This window comes from Lepidochelys kempii, chromosome 15, assembly GCF_965140265.1.
Source record: "Lepidochelys kempii isolate rLepKem1 chromosome 15, rLepKem1.hap2, whole genome shotgun sequence".
NCBI lineage: Eukaryota > Metazoa > Chordata > Testudines > Cheloniidae > Lepidochelys > Lepidochelys kempii.
This window is the reverse complement of record NC_133270.1, coordinates 12,380,747-12,402,788: the sequence shown is the minus strand read 5'-3', so window position 1 is coordinate 12,402,788 and position 22,042 is coordinate 12,380,747. Positions and strand designations below refer to the sequence as shown.

The window sequence follows — 22,042 nt, the reverse complement described above, 5'->3', positions numbered from 1 at the left end:
CTCCACTCTTTATATCCCACTCAGGGAAATGTACTCTGGGCCCAGGAAAGTCACAGGGAATTTGGCACCAGACTTCAGCTGGTGCAGGAACAGGGAGTTAGTTTCGATCATCCAACTGCTGTTTCCTTTCCCATCTGCAGAACTGGAAATGGTCTCACCCTCTCATCAGTGGTGAGTCAAAGTGGTGAGCAGCCCTGGGCAAGGAGGCAACACCCCTCTCCCCCACTGAAGCAAAGAGGCAGAGCAGGGAGGAGCACACCAATTCCAAGAGCACTCTCTGCTCCGCCTGGTGCAACTAACAAATGAGGGCAGTGCCCCTGGGACCAGAGCTTCACTCCTTGCCTTACTTCTGCAGTCCAGGTAGAGAAAGAAGTGGAATGCCCAGCACAGAGGCATGGAAGAACAGCCCCCTTGCCACACATGGGGGAGAGGAGAATCTGCTAGGACTAGGAAGTCCTTCCCTCACCTTCACTCACAGGGAGCAGGAACTCTGAGTCTGAGCACACCCAGCTGTTGCAGAGGAGGGTGGGGAGTAGGCCCTGCATTTACCAAATTCACACCGGCCAAGCAGCAGCGCTCCTACAAGACGAAAGTGCAGCCAAAGATGGGGAGTCCTCAGTCGGGTGCAGGAGCAGCACATGGCGGAAAGCAATGTACTCCCTGCCTGGCCTGGGGAGAGGTGGATGCTGGGCTTCCTCTAATGCTGGCTTGGCCCATTTTTCACCTGTAGGTGTCCAACAAGCATCCTGATTCTATCCCTCCCCCTTTTCCTCAGCACCCTCCCTGAGCCCTTTCCTCCCTTCTAACCCTCCTCCCCCCACCCCTCAGCTACACTCCTCCACAAATTTAAAAATAAGTGTATCTTGTAAGAGCATCTCCTGGCAGCAGCCAGAGCCCATCTGTCAGTCGTGGGAGCACTCTCTGTGAAGCTCTGAACAAGCTTGTAATCAGTGCTCTCTGCTCCTGCCCTCCCTGAGCTGCAGGCATAACATGGAGGAGGGAGAGGGAGCACTGATTAGAACAAGAGCTTCAGGAGCATCGTTCGCCAGCAGCGCTATTCACAGGCTGGTGTTTCCTCCACAGCTGGACTGTGCATCACGCTCTCCTGGGGATTTCAAAGCTGATATGTTGAGTCGCTCCCATTGGCGCAATCCTGCAACCTGAACCCAGGCCAGTCTGAGTGGTTAAAAGTGCTGGATGTTATACACCCTGCATATGCTGGCCCAGGGCCAGGGCGGTTTTGAATGTGTTTACAACTTGTCAGTCTAAGTACTTTAGTTTACTAACCAGGTTGGCACTGTGTGTTATATTCAATTACTGCAAGCCTGGGATTCACCAGCCCCAAGGATGAGACAGATACAGCTCTTCCCAAATCTATTTAAAGGACTCGGGGCTTTCTGGCTGTTGTTTAAATTAACAGCAATAATCGTTTTATTGTGAAGGTTGGGAGCATACGAATTAAGAATCTGGAAACACGATGAATAAGATTTTACAAAGTAGTCCCAGCTGGCATCTCCCTGTGAAGGGGAATGTTGCCTCTGAGTGGGTGTATTAAAGGGAGCTTTAAATTTCTCCCCACCCTTTGGTAGAGTGTTTTCAGAAACCACGCAATTAGCATGTTCAAAGGAGAAGTTTCCAGTAAGGATGGTTCTGAGTCTCAGAGAGAGGCTGGCAGCCTTCAAAGGGAAAAATTATTAAGTATGGTTTTTAAAATGTAAATATCTTTGGAGGCTTCTGTTTAATAGGCTGGGGGTGTCTCATTGTCTGGGAGATGTTAAACAGGGAAGCATTCTGTAACCAGGCCAGCCCTGTTTCATGCAAGGAGGGCTGGGTGGGAGCAGGGAGAGGAGCCAACATTATTTATAACATCAATGCTGTGTGTGCCAGCTATCCTCAGGAAGGGCTTGTACATCCAGGCAAAGCCATTAAACAGCAAAGAGAAAGAAAGAATAGGAGAGAAAGAGAGTGTGGGGGATGGATGCGATAACAGAAAGCGAAGACAGGAGAGAGATCACAAACAAAACTGGGAAGGAGATGGAACGAGAACGTCTGAGGGGAAATGACAGAATGAAACAGGGAGAAAGCAGGAGGGGGCAGATTTGGAGGTGCTGGAGAAAGATGTGCAGACAGAGGCAGAGCAAAGTCATAGGGCTGCGCTGGGGACAAGATCCTCTGAGGTGCTGATGCAGTTTCAGAAGTCACCTTGCTTTTTCTTCCCTGACAGATCCTGTCAGCTCCATGTGCAAACCTGAGTAGGAGGTGCCCTGCCTGTCCCCTCCAACATGGAACAAGGTCTGTAGGGAAAAAAAACCTGGTGTGTTTTGCCCCAGGGGTGCCACAGTGGGAAGTGGAGTCAACAGCTGGGAGCAGATCAGGTGGGGTAGCTTGCACCCCACTCCCTCACATTGCTGGAGGATATTCTCTGACTCCCAGGAAGCGCCACCTAGGCTGGTGCAGGTCATCCTTCCAGTGACGGTCACCCAGAGAGTGTCTGCTTTGGTAATTTGCAATAAAGGACTTTTGTAAGCATGGGAGGCAGAGCCTGTCACACCAGTCAGAGGCCAGCTTTATAAAAGGGAGTTCCAACTCTTGACGCTACTAGTTTCCAGAACTCCAGCCCTGGTTATATTGGCAGGAACAGTCAAAGTTCTGGGTGATTTAAACACAGAAGTGTAGCCTTACACAGTAACTTCAGTGTTCTTCCTAGCACTCACCTTCACCAGGCTCTGGGGAATTTAAAACCCTCTGCTTCCTGCTTGAGCTCAGGATTGATGAATCACAAAGCAGGAGGAGAACAAAGACTAATTAAAAAAAAAGTAATCTCTATAGTTTAAAGACTATTTAAGGTCCTTAAGCATTCACAGAGGGGCAAGACTTTAAACACTTTGGGATGGGGATTTTTTACCCTGCTAAGGCCTGAATCCAGGCCCTCTGCTTACCATTTATTATTTGCAGAGCAACAACAGTGCTAGGCACTTTGGGACAGGTGAGAGGACCTGAGAACCTAAAGGCTCAGTGCACAAATGAAAGACGGGGTAGCAGACTGAATGGGAGGTAGTGTGATGGATCCAGAGCAAGCAAAGAGGACTGACGGGGCAGCACTGTCTGCAGGTCTGAGGGACGTTCTGGACTCCTCAAAGAGCACAGACGGTTACAAGAGCAGGCTGACATGGGTGCCCAGCAGAGGAACCGCAGAGATGTAGGCACCAGTGGAGAAAAAGGGATCTAAAAGCTGGTGCCAGGGGAAATTACCATAGGTGGGCTGAAGCTGACAGCACTCTATCCAGGGATTAACGTCTAGCTCCCCCTACTTGGCTAAAGCAAAGGGAGAACTCCCCCTGCTCCGGAGGAAATCTGCTCCCCCAGAGCTGCTGCTCCTCTCTGGTTGTCAGCGGGACCAGCAGGGGGAGCTGGAGCCTGTGTAGCAGAGGCATTACTAGCCCATTGGGGGCCCTAAGCAGAAATATTTCCCCCTCCCCAACACATAATAAAAAGTGAATAGGGGATCCCCCTTGAACTGTTCGGGGTCCTAAGCAATTGCTTAGTCTGTTTATGCCTAGTGCCGGCTCTGCTGGCTAGGGAGCCCCTGGCTCTTTCCCTGCAAGTGGGTGTTAGCACAGCTGAACCAGACCTGGGAAGAGGGGGCATCCCAGCCGAAGTCCCCATTCACAACCCAGCTTCCTCCTTCTACAGGGAAAGGAGGCCAGTTCTGACACTCCCACCCCTTGTAAGGGGAGAGGGAGAGAGAAATAATCCAAAAGATTGGATTTGGAATAAAACTGATCTAAACATGCAAGAAATGGATATTTGTAATTTTTCTGGGGGCAGCATGCTTGCCCTCAACCCCACATTGTCATTACATCCCTGCATTGCTGGAGCAGTTCAGATGGGGAACACCAGGGACGTGACCCAACCCAGCTCCACATACTGCATGTGTCTGGCTGGCGCGCGGCTTGGGGACAGGAAGTTCTTACGGATAGATTTCTCCTCTTGTCCCTCTTCTCTTCCCCTTGCTTCCTTCCCTCACCTCAAGAGGATGCAACACTCACTCCATCATAACAAGCCCCCCAATAGCCACCACCAAGACTGGGGAACTCCCCACCCTATTCTGACCTGCTCTGAGCTCTATCCCTTCCTGTACCCTTCTTTCCAGCAACAAGCCCCCAGTTTGAATCCCAAGCTCTCTATCAGAACTCTCCTTTAGTGACATGTGCCACTGGCTGCCCCAACACGCTTATATACCCAGAGGTAAGCTCCTTTTATGCTGACCTGCTCCCAGCTACTAACTCCAGTTCCCACTCCCAAATACAAATGTAACCTCTATATTATAGGCAAGGCTGGTAGAACTGCCTATTATTAAGGTTGCCCCACACTTCATATTATTACATCCCGTTTTCAACTTTGCCAAACTTCAACTATTTGGGCTGAAATTTTCCTAACACTTGTACGTCTCAGGCTGAACATTTCCAAAAAGTTTCAGACAAAATGATTCAGCAGTTTCCAAGAATGAGGCTAGGAAAAAAACCACATTGCTTGGCAATGTTAAAAAAAGAGTCTGGTAAGCTTTTCTTTTGAGAAGCTCGAGTACTCGATGTTCAGGAGCAGGGACTTGAAATTTGGGCAAGGAGGTGGTCTTTGCGTCAGGGACATGCCTTGTGCTGTTCCTGTCAAAATCCTCCCAAATTTGACCTTTGAAAAAAATCTCAGTTCGCACCTGCCAGTAGAGATTTCTTAGAGTTTAGCAGCAAAAATCTCCAAAGATTTTATACACAAAGAACACGCTCTAATTCCTCACGCCTCTACTGCAGGCCAAACAGCGTGTGCACCATCTCCTCACAGAAACTAAGCACGCTCCATTTCCAGTCCCCACAGCTCCTACGTGTGACAGAACTATGCAGGAACAGTCCATCTCTTCACAGTTGCTCTGGGCTAGGGTGGGGCTGGGCACTGGTACTGAAAACAGGGCGTCTGTCTCTTCTGTGCTCTCTCCCGCTGCAGGTTCTCAGGGGCGTGGAGGAGGAAGCCACCTGACTCCAATATAATGAGACAGATCATGGGGCTGGGGGTATGGAAAGGAGTAGTTTTGGCCAAGGAGCCTGGAGACACTGCCACTGGAGGGTGGCGGGAGAAAACCCCCCACCTGTGACTGGAAACTGGGGAAGAGTGGAGACTGAACTGGATGGGTAAATAAACTGAGAATTGTGGGGGAGGGGGGTGTTGGAGTCTGGAACTTGATAGGCAAGAAGATTAGGACTGAAAGCTGGGGGAGAAGGAGGGGAGATTGTGATGGGCTGGGTAAGGAGACTGGGAGTGGGGGATAGGTAGGGGAGGCTGTTAGTGGCTGGACAAGGAGAATGGGACTGAGAACCAGCGAGAGAAACTGGGGGGACTGGAGAATTTGGAAAAGTCACCCTAGACACCAGTGACTGAATCAGGCAGAAGAACAAAGCTACTTATAGAGGAGAAAGTTTCTATTTACACACCATCTTCTGGGTTTCAGCGACTGTGGGAAAGGAAATTCAGGAGGTTCATGTTACAGCTTTACAGGCTTCTGGTCAAATACGTTTTGTGCGCTTGCCCCAGTGCACCACGTTGGGCACTTTATACTTTGTTACAGTGACACCTTCTCCAAAGCAGCTGCAAGTGCAACCATGATGACAAGTGGTTTTGCAACTTGCAGTAACGAGGGAATTAATGTGGCTGTAAAATATTGTAACAGGGTTGAAATTAACCTTGTAATCCCTGTGGCTGACACTTCCTCACACGTGCTGGCACCAATATCTGCAGATTACTTACAGTGTAATCAGGAGTTTTAATTGCAGCTCAAGGTCAGGAGTTTGAGGTAGTGCTGGGGTCCCTCCCTCTCTCGGCAACTGTACTGTGCTGGACAAGAACTAACCATAATTAACACAGCTATCCACTCATCTATGAAGCAATAGGTACAAGCAGATTTCCCCATACTCTATTTGTAACAAGCCACTTTGACATCAGCACCTGCAGCAAGTGGTCACTCCAGGAAGTAAAGGAGCTCCACCCTGATGCATGTTAGCACTCTTCCTATCAGAATGAAATGACCCAGGTGCTCCAGCAGGATATGGCAGGGCTGCCCCAGGAATGCCCGTGCTGGGATTTTCTGTCACAGCCCTCTCATCCTTCTAGTTACATTTTTGCTCTCTTTCCCCCCCCCCATATTTAAATTTCTGTAATAAAGAAAACCAAGAACTCAAGTATGAACAGAAGCCCCATTCCTGATGGGTAGAGCTGTAGTGACAGCGAGTGGGACAGGGGCCTGAGAGGTTACACTCAGCTCAGCTTTACCTACCCTCCGGAACAGGTGCTCGGGGAAGGACTGCAAATTGGCAGCTTTGAAGTAGGGGGTGGGAACGCCTTTTGGAAAGTCAGGCCCTGCACCCAGAGTCACGGGACAGGGTGGAACTCCAGGCCGGGGAATTTTCCATTACACCTCTTTGCCTAAGTCAGTAACCCATTTTGGTTTCTGGTCATAAACATTACTTTGGAAGAAAACCCTTGCTGTCTGCAGCTGCGTTTAGTTTCTAGTGGATCACACTGAGCTAACAGTTAAATTTGACTGAGCAAGAATTAATTACCCATATAGTTATTGGGAGGGGGAGGGGGATTATTAATTCTTTTAAGGTTAAAAAAACTCCCTCCTGGAAGTATTTACACATGGGCACAATGGATCCAGTCAGCTCTAAGGTCTATTGCAGGGGGTCACATGAGCTGCTACTGAGTGCACACAGTACATTTTTAAATGAGAAGCATCTATTTCATACGCACCGTCACCACCGCTTGGCAATTTTAATTCCTGTTGTCCTCCAAGCTTCAAAACTTGACTTTACTTGTCAAAGTCTGAGAGTTACCTAAGCATAGTTCACTCCCTTCCAACCCCCTCCTGTTCCTCCCTCCCCCAATTTTTTTTGGTCGCAAATCATAATTACCATGTACCCCCTCAGCATGTCTTTTTACTGTGTTTGGTCCCAGACCTTCTCTAAAAGCACCAGCTGGTATTTAGAGCTTGATTCTGCAGCCCTTATTCACTGAGTAATCTCACTGATTCAACAGGGTTACATATTCACAGGAGTGAGGCTGAACAATTCGCCTTAAATTTGTACACACGTTACACACCCATGAAACATGGGATTAACACATGAAAGCCACTTTAACCATAAATGCTTCATTCCTAGCAGGTACCACTATCACGTCACTCAGTCCTCCTTCCCATGCTCATGGCCCAATGCTCGTCTCACTCGCACACACACACACCATGCTGATTCCATGCTTAAAGAGAGTAAAAAGGACTCACTGATTTTGTGGACTCCAAAGACCCTGAGGAAAGAGTATCTCGGCTGCCCCGACTCTTGGAACTGAGATGGGGTGAGGAGGATGGAGAGTCATCAATGTAGGGCATCATGTCATGGTGTCGCCGCTGTTCTTCGGCACGGTCTGCATCATAGGCATAACTAGGTGGTATTCCACTGAATGAAGCATCTGTAGAGAAAAAGCTTAGCTTAAAAACAGAACTGGGAAGGAGATAAGCATAGGCCGAGTCCACTCCCTGCTCCCAACAAGGACACATACCTTGTCAGTATTCAGCAAATCCACAATTATTGATAGCGAGATTCAGCTTCATCCCAGGCTTAAGTGTAACAAACTCCCGCTTGTTAAGCGGACACCCTATTCCACTCATTATCAACTCTGGGAAATAAAGCCTTTTCTGATACATAACAAATTCTTCTTTACTTAATCACAGTTCATATCCCTGGGTTTTGCCCTTATTGCATAATGTTAAATATTGATGCATTTGTGCTTGATGCATCACGTTCTTTAAAGTGTTAAAGAATTCCTAGCAAGATTCTTGTGGGGTGCCCTCCATGGGTTGCCAATCCTTGATTATGTCTCTCAGTGCCCCATTTTCCTAAGATGAGTATGATGGGTCAGGGCAATGAACCTTGTCCACTTAGCACAATCAATACAGATGAGGCCTCCATGAACGTTAGCAATGATACAGACTTCATAAACTGACATACACTAGGATGGAAATCCAGGGTTTCTCCAGACCTCTCAGCAACAGGAAGACTAGGAAAGAAAGATCTTAAGAGCAAAGCGAACAGCCTTCTGCCAAAAACAAAAAACAACCCCAAAAGACACCCCTCCTTCTTAGATTCCTGATTAATTCCTCAAGTCTGGGGAGAGAGTGTCAAATTAACCATCATTTGGTGAAAACTGAGTGAACTTCTGCAGAAAAGGCAGATGGGAGAACTGCTGTTTGCATCCTGTGCTGGAGGAGGACAGGAGGCTGCTGTAAGTGGAGTGTGAAGGCCACACACTGAACACCTTGCCCAACATCTCTGCTGTAGCCTAATAATCCTCTCTGATCACTCTGCACATACAGATGTACCCAATGAGTGAAATACACCACCTGTGCAGGGAGCCAGCACAAGACCTATTTGACTGAAGAGAGACCCAAGCCATAGAGCTTAAGTGGTACATAGCTCTCTTATTTATCCTCTGCACAGCGATCAATTTCATTTATCTGAAATTGCCCAGAAATGTCCCCTTAGGGCTACTGAACATGGGACCTGAAGCTGCAGGGCTACAGCTTATTTCTCTCCCCACTCCCAAGTATTACTGCCCTTCTTTTACAAGCTATTGAGGGGGGGAAATGATACACTGCAAAAGAATAAAAAAGATTTCTATAAATCAGCATGTACTGTAACAAGGGGAGCCCAATACAAACAGTGCCATGTGAAGTGAATAACTCCAGCTTTAGATACCACACAGAAGACAGACCCTTCTGTTTTGGAGGTATGAGGAGCCCAGCATTAAGACCGTGCATTAAATACAGGCTGAAATACAAATAGGACTGAGTTGGACTCTTTTCCACAACACTATTTAGGTTCTGCCAATGTAATGAGGACAAGCAGCTACCAAATATACCCAGCAATCCCCTGGGAAAACCTGGACAGGTGGCAACCCTGCATCTCCAAGAAACTGTGACTCACTCCAGCAAAGAATGCACACACTGTGTGAAACACAAAATAAACCTTTAGAGATGAGGGGCTTGTTCGCGGTGGGAGGGGTGGGGTGTGTCTGGGGAATTTATACAAATGATACACTTAAAACCCAACAAACCAACTGCAGAAGTGAACCTCTGTACTGTACCAAACACCAGCCAGTTAAATAACTGCAGTGCCTGAGACCTGGGCCTCGTAGGTCCTCACGGGCCCATGACAAAGTTATTTTAATAGGCCTCAGGGGCCTTGAACCACCAACACCCTTGTGGTGCTACCCTAAGTTCCCCAAGTCCCTGGAGTTTGCTAGACAGTGCAAGAACCACAGGACTGAAAATTAAAAGCAAACACGTGTTCTTTAGGGAGGCCTTTGCACAGAGGCCTTCCAGAGTCCCCTGGTGACTCAGTGGAGTTGGTCTGGACAAATGGCTGCTGGGGAGGGAATTGTATGTTGGATTAGGAATAGGGTGACCAAATAGCAAGTGTGAAAAATCGGGATGGGTGTAGGGGGTAATAGGAGCCTATATAAGACAAAGCCCCCAATATTGGGACTGTCTCTATAAAATTGGGACATCTGGTCACCCCAATCCGGAAACTTAGTGGGAGTTAAAGTCTCTTTTATCTGGCACTTCACCTATCAGCAAACTCTATAAACCGGAGGGGCTGCTGGGAGCGCTCTGGGAGTGATTTGGGTCTGGGAGGGGGCTTGGGGTGCAGGAAGGGTTCAGTGGGCACTCACTTCCAGCTGTTTCCTGCAAGCAGCTCCCCATCCCTGCTGTTGCTGGCAGAGGTGCAGCCAGGTGGCTCTGCAGGCACGCTGCCTCCGTCCCCCATCCCCGAGCACTGACTCTGCATCTCCCAGCCCATTGGCCAGGAACCATGGCCAATGGGAGCTGCAGAGGCCGCATCTGCAGACAGAGGCAGCGTGCCTGCTTGCTTCCGCCAGGAGCGGTGGGGACAGGGAACTGCTGGAGATGAGCGTCCCCCCATCCAGCATCCTAAGCCCCCTCCCACGCCCCAACCCAATGCCCTAAGCCCCCTCCCGGACCCAAACTCCCTCCCAGAGCTCGTGCCCCGCAGCCCCTCCCACACCCCTCTGCCCTGCGCACACACCCCCCACCCCGCACTCCAAACCCTTCCCTCTGAGTTAACTGGCATTTTTAATTTACTGGCACCCCCCCCCCCGTTCCCCCAGCATGCCTGTTAAAAAAGCTTTTACTGTAGCATCTATCACCATGGTACCTAAAGGCCTCTAATTAAGCTATCTGTTTTTTCATGTGGCCCTTGTACAGTTTTCTAGCCTGACAAGTTTGCAAAATATTGTTATTTCGAGTTTCAGACTGGCATTATCCAAATAGAATATCAGCCTCCGTACAGGGCTCTAATCCCATTTTCCTGCCTTGATTAGGCAAAAGCACTTTCTCCCTCAAAAGTTTCTTCAACCCACTCATAATCAGACTGCTTTCTCTCTCTCACACACATGCAGAGGTGAGATAGTGCTGCAATGCAGAGCCAACAGAACCACTAACCCAGGAACCTATCCTTGCAACAAAGCCCGTTGCCAACTGTGCCCACATATCTATTCAGGGGACACCATCACAGGGCCTAATAACATCAGCCACACTATCAGAGGCTCGTTCACCTGCACATCCACCAATGTGATATATGCCATCATGTGCCAACAATGCCCCTCTGCCATGTACATTGGTCAAACTGGACAGTCTCTACGTAAAAGAATAAATGGACACAAATCAGATGTCAAGAATTATAACATTCATAAACCAGTCGGAGAACACTTCAATCTCTCTGGTCACGCAATTACAGACATGAAAGTTGCAATTCTTCAAGAAAAAAACTTCAAATCCAGACTCCACTGTTGAATTGGAATTCATTTGCAAATTGGATACAATTAACTTAGGCTTGAATAGAGACTGGGAGTGGCTAAGTCATTATGCAAGGTAACCTATTTCCCCTTGTTTTTTCCTAACCCCCCCCACCACACACACACACGTTCTTGTTAAACCCTGGATTTGTGCTGGAAATGGCCCACCTTGATTATCATACACATTGTAAGGAGAGTGGTTACTTTAGATAAGCTATTACCAGCAGTAGAGTGGGGGGGAGGTATTTTTTCATGCTTTGTGTGTATAAAAGATCTCCTACACTTTCCACAGTATGCATCCGATGAAGTGAGCTGTAGCTCATGAAAGCTTATGCTCAAATAAATTGGTTAGTCTCTAAGGTGCCACAAGTCCTCCTTTTCTTTATGCAGAGCTGGAGGCAGGAATATTTCTTCCATTCCCGATGGCCACACTGGATAATTTACTGTCTACTTACTTACTGCTTATGGAGGAGCTGACTCTGAAATCTTTTGGTACAAGCCTCTCTGCTAATTTAGTTTAGATTGAATCAATGTACCTTCTCTACCCTGCACTCTAGGGAATGGTCTCCACACCTCTGACCTCCAGAACTCACTCTGTCCCACACTGCTCTCTCTCTTTACGAAAAGGCAAGGCACAGAACTAGGACTCAGGAGAGCCAAGTTCTAGTTTCGGCTCTACCCCAGGCTTCCTGGGTCACCTTAAACAATTCACTTAACCTCTTGTATTTCAGCTTCCCCGCTGTAAAATGGGTCTAATATTGCCCTCTCTCCCTTCCTCGTAAGAGTTTGAATCCATTAGCATTCACAGAGTATCTGAGATCTGAAACTGGAATGCACTGTACAAGCACAAAATATAGTTATTATTACCATCCCACCTCTTCTCTCTACTGTTTGTTCTGGGCACAGGGTGCAAACTCATTTGCGGAGTTTTCCCACTGTCCCAGGGCAGGAGGAGCTTTCTGCTTTTACTCCCCATGGGAGATTACCCCCACCAACGGAAGCAGCATGTTCCTGTACTCAGGGACCACTAGAGAAGGCCTGATGCTGATAACCGAAGTAGATTTGTCTTTTCCCACCCTGTGATTAAAAAGACGGTTGTGCTAGGGAAACTAGGTTATTCAGATCCCTCGGAACCCAGGCTGGCACAGTGTGGCCCAGACTGTGAAGCTTTGAAGTCCTCTCCAGAAGAGCGGAAAGAGTGTTGAGCGAATAGGCTAAAACCAGCAGCACAGATACTTTCAGCTGCTCTGGATGCTGTTACTGTAAGTGACGAAAGGAGGCAGGTTTCTTGCCCAGTGTCTCAGGTAGCTGAGGGCGCCCCTTCACACAGTCAGGCAGTGGGATCTGACATGGCAGTGCATGTTCCGCTGCTAAATCCCACGAAGACTCAACCCAGTTTGTTTATTTTCCAGTCACAGGCTGGAAGTGTTTGTCTCACTCAGCTCTCCGTACCTCAAAGGTACGGCAGCCAGGGAGAGGGGAAGTGAGCAGTGGGGTCTGCCCGCCTCCCCTTCCCACAGATACTCGCCAGTCTGTCAAGAAACAACAGGTCCCAGGAGGTCCCCAATCATCCCAAACAAATCATCATTGGGGGTCTCTCCTCCCTGATACAAGGGGCAGCCTATCGCAGACTCCTGCCCACTCAGAAGAGCAGCAGTAGGCATGGAGACGAGCCTTCACAGCATCCTGTAGCAGCCAATGCCACCTCATTCACATCCCCACCAATTACCTCCAGGACTCTAGGGGTGAGAAGAAGGCCTGCCTGCCTACCTACCTACCTCCCTTCCATGTACCGGTGAGATGCCTGGAGGGCTACTGGGTGGACTACAAAAGCCCTTGCTGCTACTCAATTCACTCCACAAACCGCAGGACTCTGGCCTCTGTCACCACGAGGTGGGTTCATTGACACTCATCTCACTTTGCCTGCTTTCCAACTGATCTGATGAGCCTGCGTTGCCTCCCCCCAGCATCTACCTTCATCCCTCTGACCTGTGTCTCTACCCTGTGCCCTCTCCCTTCTCTGTGCCAGCCATTAGCCTACCTATCTCCTGATCCTTCTCCTCTTCCAGTCTCTCTTGCTCTCTTCATGCCCTCTAACTTCCTTCACTCACCTCTTCTCAGTTACACACATACACACACACCACCGACCCCACCCCAGCACACCTACATTTAGGTACTGAATGTGATCTTTAAGGGATTATTATAATAAAGCCAGGTAATTGCATGCTCTTATTGTTTCCCTTGTCCTCCTCACTTGTCTTACTCAAGGGGAAAATATGAAAATATAAAATAGGTCTTTAAAAATCAGCCTAATCTCATTTGGAACCACAAATGATTAAAATATGTCATCATACTTATACAGTTAATGCATAGTGTCACTACAAGACAGTTAAGGTTCCTTGGGAACTTGACTGTGCACTTCCATACCTTAATATAATTGGATTTATTTCAAGTTTAACCATAACTCTGAATTTCCTGGGTTATAACACTTGGTTCGGGGATAACGTCCCTGTAAATTTTTTTTACCCTGAAGTTACAAGTCTGTACTCTCAACCTTAACGCTGTCTTTAGATTGTTTATTGCCAGACCAAAAAGACACCAAAACCAAAATTATAATATATCATGGCACCATTTTCCCTACAATGGAAGCTGCTTGCGGTCTGGTGTGGGATTCAAACTCAGCACTCAGCTTCTGCAAGAATAACCAGATGTGGAGGCCAACCCCATGTTCTGTGAATGCAACTGTGCAAGGTGCTAGGGAGAGTCACGAAGCACTTTCAGGCGTAACATTAAGCATTTTGTTTGTTTCTCTGGCATCACTCCCCTAAGTGCAGGAGGAAGGGGCTGATGGTATTGAAGGCTGGTCTACACTGGAAAGGTAGGTCAACCCAGCTATGCCACTCAGAGGTATGAAAAATCCCCATCCTGTGCTGACCTAACCCCCAGTGTAGACAGCAATAGGTTGACGGAAGAACCTCTCCCACTGCAGTAGCGAGTGTCCACACTGAAGCGCTGCAGCCGTGCCACTGTCGCATTTTAAACGTAGATTCAGCCTTCGTGCCCCCTACCCCAGCTCAGACTCACACACCATAAACACACTGCGCGCCAATCTCTCCCTATAGCCAAGATCAAATATCACAAGGAAAGGGGATGCATATTTGCCATGTCAAATCCCAGTGGCTTTATTCTGCTCAGCTGGATGAAGAGAAAGCGGAGATGCTAAACAGAATCAGAGGAGATTCTGCTCCTAGGGCACTGTATCTCTTCCATAAATAGGGCAAGTGTATTAGCATGTAAAGAAGCTGTTTAGCAAGCTCCACTCACACATAACTGGCTCTGTACCATCTCCTGAATATTTGGAAGCTGTGGTCTTTTCTTCTGGATATGCAAAGTCACCACCGCGATCCGCACAGCTGTAGCCTCTCAGCTGTACTGATGCAATGCTCCTTGTTTGGAGCTAACCTTGAAAAGCCACCCCTAGATGTTGCAGGACGCAGCCACTGTCTTTCTTGGAGACGGCTGGTGATGCCCACATTCCATGGGCTGTCCGTTTACTAGCTAGTGAGCTCCAACATTTTCATATCAGCATCTAAAGCCCTGATTAAGTCTACCTGAGGGCCTACGTGCTGCTCTATTAATTTCAGTGTTAGAACGGCAAGTTATACAAACGCTGCCAATGGGGAGAGAGAGACTCCGTCAGCTACCTGTCAGAGGTGGGCACTGTGCACCCAGCACAGAGCTGCACAGTGTGTTAGGGGCTAAGCCTGTGTCCACTCCTGACTCAAGTGCAGGTTATGTCCCAGCTTCATGCAGTTCCTGCCATCTTCCTCCTTCCTCAGTTTCCCCCCACATCATTTCACAATGAGAGTCCTGATCATTTAACGAAATCTCTTTCTTGCACTGAAACCGCTCACCATCCAGTTATACAGGGCCTGCTCCAAAGCCCTTCAAAGTCAATGTGAGCCTTTCCCAATTGACCATAATCTGGAAAGTGCAGGAGGCAGGGCCTTTTCCATCGAGGCCCATGCCTTTGGAATCCTCCCCTGCTCTTCTACATTCCTGGCAGCCTTCAAGGTTAGACTGGAGACATTTTCATGTTCAGCTTGTACTGGCAGTATGCATTTTAGATGTTCTCAGCAGAGTAAGTGTCAGGAGCTGGACTCGTTTCCTTTCCCATCTCTTGCTCGGGATTGTGCATCAGGGCAAGTTGCTTTCATTTGTTGTAAGTCTAGAAGCGTAATGTAAGTTTTAAGGCACTGGACGTCTGCAACCCAGTCCTCAAGAATGGAAAGCCAATTTGACTGCGATGATACACGCACAGGCAGACAGACACACATGCACAAACACACACAGCTGTGCACCCTGGAAGCCAATGGGAGTTTTATCACTGACTTCAATGGGAGTAGGAGCAAAACCACAGTGGGTGAGCAGCATCAGTTTCACTAGAGACAGGACAAAAACTAACACATGCGGTTATTATTACAAGAGAGACAAAAACAAGCCAACCCATTTCAGAACAGCAGCAGCTGCATTAGGAACGGAGATAGTTTTAGTTTCCTTTCTGCAAGAAAGTACCTGGTTTCAGAAAATCCAGTAACTCAAAGCCTAGAGGAAACAGCATGTACTGGCCCCCCACTTTGGAGCTGCTGAGAGTCTCATAGCTGGTGAGGATATATTCTTTGGCAGGACGAGCAGATGAACAGACGAAACAATAACCAGCATGCTGCTTCCTACCGTGTTCCCAGCAGCCGTTTCCACAGAGAGCTTCACGTCTCCTCCTAACTTCAAACAAAATACTGCAGTGTCAGCTGCTGGAGAGACCGAAGGGATTAAAAAACAAACAGAAAATAGAACAAATGCCACAGCAGAGGTTATTTAAAAAAATTAAATAAATAAAAGCCACCACCATGCAGGAGCAGGCCTATTTCCTGCAGTTAACTGGAAACGGCGAGAAATTCCTGCCATGCAAGGGGGAAAGTGTTTGTACGAACATGGGTTTGTGCTAAAGGAATGCATGGGTCTGAGAGTTGGGAAGGAAGGTCCCTCCCGTAACAGTGGGGGGGATTTACATTTTATTCAATAACATCAACAGGACTGATAAGAAAACTAGCTTGTTTCCAGACCTTCAATCTCCATTCCCCATCAGGATCACCTTTGCTCTGCTGGTATTTTTCTAGTCAATGTGGCAAAATTAAAAGGCCAAGAGGCCAATAAAGTTGGACACTATTCCTGTTTAGGCTCTACATCTAGACACTGAGATCTTATTTGTATGTAGACTAACAAATAAATAAACAAAATCACTGAGTTATCACCTCTGCCTAGAACAACTAACTCATGTGTCACTGAACAGATAGGCCCTGTCCGTCTACACCACACTAACAAATCTTTTTGAGCACAGCTGTGACCCAAACATGGTGGAGAGGGAAGGGGAAACTGAATGTGTTATAACAAAGGCAGAAACAGGCAGACTGGACTAGATGACTTTTCAAGTCCCTTCCAGCCCTATGATTCTATGAAACATTTTTTAAAGCTGGAAGATGTTTACGGTAGGACATGGCTTCCTACCAGGCTTAACAATGTTTGTTTATTTTTTGCTTTGCACCAAGGTAAGAGGAAACTGTTATAACATGGTTGGGGCCACTCCACGGTTTGTTCTTAGCCAGTATGTAGTGGCTTCCTTCTTGTTCTCCAGAATCTGTTTTCATTAACAAAGAAAGGTCAGGTCTACACGTAAAACACTTCTCTCACTGGCTTAGTTAATCCTCCTCTGCAAGAAGCAGTAGCTGTCTACACTGGTGCTTAGGACAATACAACTAGGTCACTCAGAGGTGTGGATTATTCACACTCACGTGATGTAGTTACACCAAAGTAATTCTGTAGTGTGGACCAGGGATAAGTCTCAAGTTGTTACATCTATAAAGAAAACCTTGAAAACATGACCTGAGTATAACCAATACAGCCATGTCTGCTTGAGGTTTGGTCTACACTACATACTTATGTTGGTATAACTATGTCCCTCGGGTGTGAAAAATCCGCACCTCCAAGTGACACCGTTATACTGACCTAACACCCGGTGTAGACAGTGTGATGTCAACAAGAGGGCTTCTCCCATTGACATAGCTACTGCCTCTTGAGGAGGTGGAGTACCTACCCCGATGGGAGAAGCTCTCCCATTAGTGAAGGTAGTGTCTTCACTAAGCGCTACAATGGCACAGCTGCATCAGGGCATGCCTACACTACAAAATTAAGTCGATCTAAATTACATTAGCCTATAGCCACTGCAGTAATTACATTGCTTGTGCATGTCTACACTTTGCTCCTTGTGTCCGCGGTGTGCATCTCATCAGCAGCACTTGTACTGATTGTAGTGTCAGTGTGGAGCATTGTGGAACAGCTTCTGAAAGCCAGTAACAGTCGATGTACGCAACACAGTGTCCACAATGACCCTACGTCAACCTAACTACATCAACATTGACTCTCACAGACACTTCCTCAGTTAGGGTGACCCAAGGCAGCTTATGTTGACCTAACTCTGTAATAAAGACCAAGCCTCAGTGCAGCTTCGCCCCTGCAGTGCTCTATGTGTAGACAAGTCCAAAGATCATGAAAAAACAGCTCTGAAGTGTGGACTGTCCCATTCATTCCAATGGGTGTTCACTCATGTGCCAGTGAGGGTACTTTAAATGTCAACATGGTTAACTATTCCTCTGCTGCTCAAAGCATGTAAAAAAAAAAAAAAAAAAAAAAAAGAGAGGGAGGATCATATTATGAAGATCTACTCAGTCTAGGAAGGAGCCAAGCCCCAGGACTCCAGCGGGGCATTGGAGCCACACCATGGTGGAAAACAATCTTGAGGAGCTCACAGCCCATGGATTTATCTGAACCTCACTAAGAGACAGCCAAGCCCAAGGAGGCCAGAGAGCTGCATGATCTTATTTTGAATATCTGCCCAAGCTACAGAAAATAGCATTTCATTCTGGCATTTTGAATGTGTGGGTCTTACTCTGTGGGCAGAGCTTGGAAGAATACCTTTTCCACACCCCAATTTGAGCCTGGTCCAGTGGGTTATTTCTGTACTGTAGACAGAGCTATAGCTTGCCCAAGGGCTGCTGTTTTACTCTGAAGGCTTCAAAAGACCATTAAGATCAAATAGCTGTGAGCGAAGGACAATCCAAGAGGAGCCCATGTCTTGTGACAACAGAACTCTGGAGGACACAGGCTGGGTAGCAAGGTTTCCCAGGGGCCTCTGGGAAGGAAGGCAGTGGTTCCACTTTAGCCTGGATACACTTGCAAGAAGCAGCTATGTAATAACCTAAGACTATGACACTGGTGAGGACAGACTGCATTTGACAGAGCAGCCCAAGCTAGGTATAGAAGCTGTTTCAGGGGCGGGGGATGCATCTTCAGCCCACAGCCTTCATCTGGAGGAGGGAACACACTACACCGTTCTGCAACGTAGCTTATGAGGAGTCCCCTTTTCCAGGGACTGCAAGTACAAGGCTCCAACAGGCAGAGTCAAGTTGTAACAGCCCACATAAATAATACAACAACAAAGCTTTGTCCTATTTCCAACAGGGTGCCCACAAAGTGAAGCGGTCTGCGTGGATGCTAGCACTAAAAGCGCAGTTGCTGAAGGTGCCCCTGTCAGCCAGTCACACACTAGTTCGAAGTAATAGCCCTGCACAAAGGCCGGGTAGAAAAAAGCCCATGGTCTCATTTTCAAATATACTGAGCTCCCACATCCCACACCAACTTCAACAAGCGCTGAGAGTGCTCAGCACCACAAGCAAATAGACTGCATGCTGATCTAGGACCAGCTAGGCAGGAGAGTTGGTACTCAGATTAGAGACTGGCTGTCTGAGCACACAGCACATAACTGTGATTTCCACATGGCTGGCTCTACAAGAGCAGCAGTTCAGAAGCTGGACTGCACAATGGGTGGGTAGGGGAAGGGAGAAAAGCGTGAGAAGGAATTACCTGTGAAAACACAACCAAGCTGCTCTCCGTGCTGCAGGCCCCACACAAGTCTTTGTGTTACAGTCCACTGAGGACTGTTGGTAACAAAGGAACAAACTACAGGGCTAGTCACAAGGGAAACAACTTTTCAAGGGATTTCTGACTTTTCTGGAAGATCCCCCTTTCCTTTCCCCTAAGCTGATGGTGATTTACTAGAGGATTCCCTGGTACCAGGTGCATGAAAAATGTCAAGATCGACTATGCATGCTGTGTGAATGCGAGAGAGATGAATTATCTGAGGTAATTTCACATTCGCTTTTGCTCAGAGGGAGGGTCCAGGGTGGTGGTTGTGGAGTTTGTAATTATTGTCACCCCAACCTTCCATTTCTCTTCTCATCTCCTGACCCAGGCCTGAGCCAGCAATCCAGGCAGCAGAAGAACACAACAAGAGCTTCTCTGTGACCTGGCACTTACTCTTTTCCAGCACCTGTAATGTCCTGAGGACAGCCCCTCCACATTCTGGAGCAGGAACTGGCTGTTCCAATGAACAGATTGGCACCCAGAAAATCCTCCCCAGGTTTCACGCTGAGCCCAGAGCATTGTTTGGACAAAATTTTGAGAGTTCAGGGAGGGACATGTGGATACTCGTGGCACAATGAATAGGGCCCTACCAAATTCATGGCCATGAAAAACACATTACGGACAATGAAATCTGGTCTTTTCTGTGCTTTTACCCTATGCCATACAGATTTCACGAGGGAGACCAGTGTTGCTCAAATTGGGGGTCCTGGCCCAAAAGGGAGTTGCAGGAGGGTTACAAAGTGATTTCAGGGCGGATCGCAGTGTTGCCACCCTTGCTTCTGGCATTGCTTTCAGAGCTGGATGCCCGGAGAGCGGTGGCTGTTGGCCGGGCTCCCAGCTCTGAAGGCAGTGCCCTGCTGGCAGCAGCGCTGAAGTAATGGTGGCAATACCATGCCATGCCACCCTTCCTTCTGCACTGCTGCCTCCGGAGCTGGGCGGCCAGAGAGTAGCGGCTGCTGACCAAGGGCCCAGCTCTGAAAGCAACAGCGCAGAAGTAAGGGTGGCAAGACCACACCAGGCCATCCTGACTTCTGTGCTCCTGCTGGCAGCGGCTCCGCCCTCAGAGCTGGGCCCCTGGCCAGCAGTCGCTGCTCTCCAGCTGCCCAGCTCTGAATGCAGCACCGCTGCCAGGAACAGTGTGGACATAAGGGTAGCAGTACCGCGACCCCCACACAACTCCTTTTTGGGTCAGGACCCCTACAATTACAGCACTGTGAAATTTCAGATTTAAATATCTGAGATAATGAAATGCACGATTTTAAAAATCCTATGACCACGAAAGTGACCAAACTGGACCATGAATTTGGTAGGGCCCTAACAATGAATGATGAAGCTCCTTGCTGTTAATACCTCAGTTCAAGTCCCCGTGCTTTAAGCTGCTCCCCATAACCCAGGTCACAACAATACTTTCCAGCAGAGCTCAAAGCACTTTACAAATGTTAATTAAGTCTCAAACCCTTGTTTGATAGGTACTTTTATTATTAGGCTCATTTTATGGGTGGGTAAACTGAGGCAGAGAGCAATTAAGTGACTTATCCAAAGTCACATAGCAAGCAGGTGGCACAGCTGGAAATGGGACCCAGGAGTCCTGGCTCTTATTCCCCACGATCTAACCACTAAACACCACTCACCTCCAGAGCAGATACTTTAAACACAACACTGTCAAGAGAAACTTCTCTGATTTGTTTTACAAACAGCTTCTTCCTGACCTTCCACTGGCCTCCCACTCTCTCTTCCCATTGGAGGCGGTGAGTCCTTCCCTGGGCGTAGCCACTGAGAATCCAGAAGGACTGAGCTGCCATAATCACCAGGATCTGACACCAGCACTTAAGGCCTGTTTCTCATTTCAAGCCTAAACAAATCAATTATTCACCACAGCAATGACCTACTTAAGAAACCAGGGCTGGGATCCGCCATGAGCAACATTTTGCTCCAGAACAAGTGGATTTAATAAGGAAAATAAACAGGTACAGTTAGAGCAGCTCTTGCAAGGCTGCCATTGTATCAGCCACCAACCTGAGCTGTTAGAGGAGCGGCTAATGAACAGTCCGAGGCAGCTTACCCAGCTGGCAGGAACTGGACACCACCTCCCATTGTTTCAGTCACCAATCAGCAGCTCCTCCTTCTTTCCACTAACTCTGGCACCCCATGAGGGCACTCGCTCGAAAGAGCCTGCAGACTGCCAGAGCAATGAACAGATCAAATGATTGTGACAGGTGCTTAATCGTCATCCTTGTCATTGCTATCTCCCAGGGGCTCAGCACTGGACAACATTCAATCCCAAGTTTTGGCAGGCAGAAGCAACCCCAAATCCATGGGTGGCTAAGAAGAGAACCCTTAATAGGGCACCTGCAGCTGGCAGGAACTGGCTGTTCCAATGAACAGATTGGCACCCAGAAAATCCTCCCCAGGTTTCACGCTGAGCCCAGAGCATTGTTTGGACAAAATTTTGAGAGTTCAGGGAGGGACATGTGGATACTCGTGGCACAATGAATAGGGCCCTACCAAATTCATGGCCATGAAAAACACATTACGGACAATGAAATCTGGTCTTTTCTGTGCTTTTACCCTATGCCATACAGATTTCACGAGGGAGACCAGTGTTGCTCAAATTGGGGGTCTTGCTAATGGCAAATTGGGGGCTTTGCTAATGGCAAAACCCAAAAATGGCAGCCCAGGAACATGATGGCTTCCACAGCACTGCCAGAGACCATGGGTGACACACAAGGGCCTGGATTTCTAACACAAGGCAAAACATTACCAAACGGAGTTCACCTCATACACAACCGTATTGCAAATAAGCATGTGCCCCAAGCACCCTGACTACACAGCTCTGGAAAGGGGAAAGGGCTGAAATAACCCCAGTCCTGTGGGTCAGCAAAGTCTGCAAGATGCAGGAACAATCCGACATCACTTTCTACTACACTTGCTTTCTGACCTGGTGGACCATTTTAAAGGGAGTGTGGTGGAAAAAAGGTGTTCCTGAAATGATCAGCCAGACACACAGTCACTTTTATATCCCATGCAGTGCCATCTGTATGCATACAGCTAATCCTCTTGCTGAATAGCATGCTACGCACCAAGAACCATC

The 22,042-nt window shown here is 48.0% G+C and overlaps 1 protein-coding gene across 2 annotated transcripts in view; it reads right to left on the bottom strand.

Moving 5' to 3' along the window:
• Positions 1-22,042, bottom strand: part of BCR (BCR activator of RhoGEF and GTPase) — a 135,555-nt gene that overhangs the window by 65,813 nt on the left and 47,700 nt on the right. For both annotated transcript variants that reach the window (XM_073313721.1, XM_073313722.1), the window contains exon 2: positions 7,325-7,509. In XM_073313721.1, the coding sequence (XP_073169822.1) occupies positions 7,325-7,509 (185 nt within the window). The remainder of the gene's footprint in view (positions 1-7,324; positions 7,510-22,042) is intronic.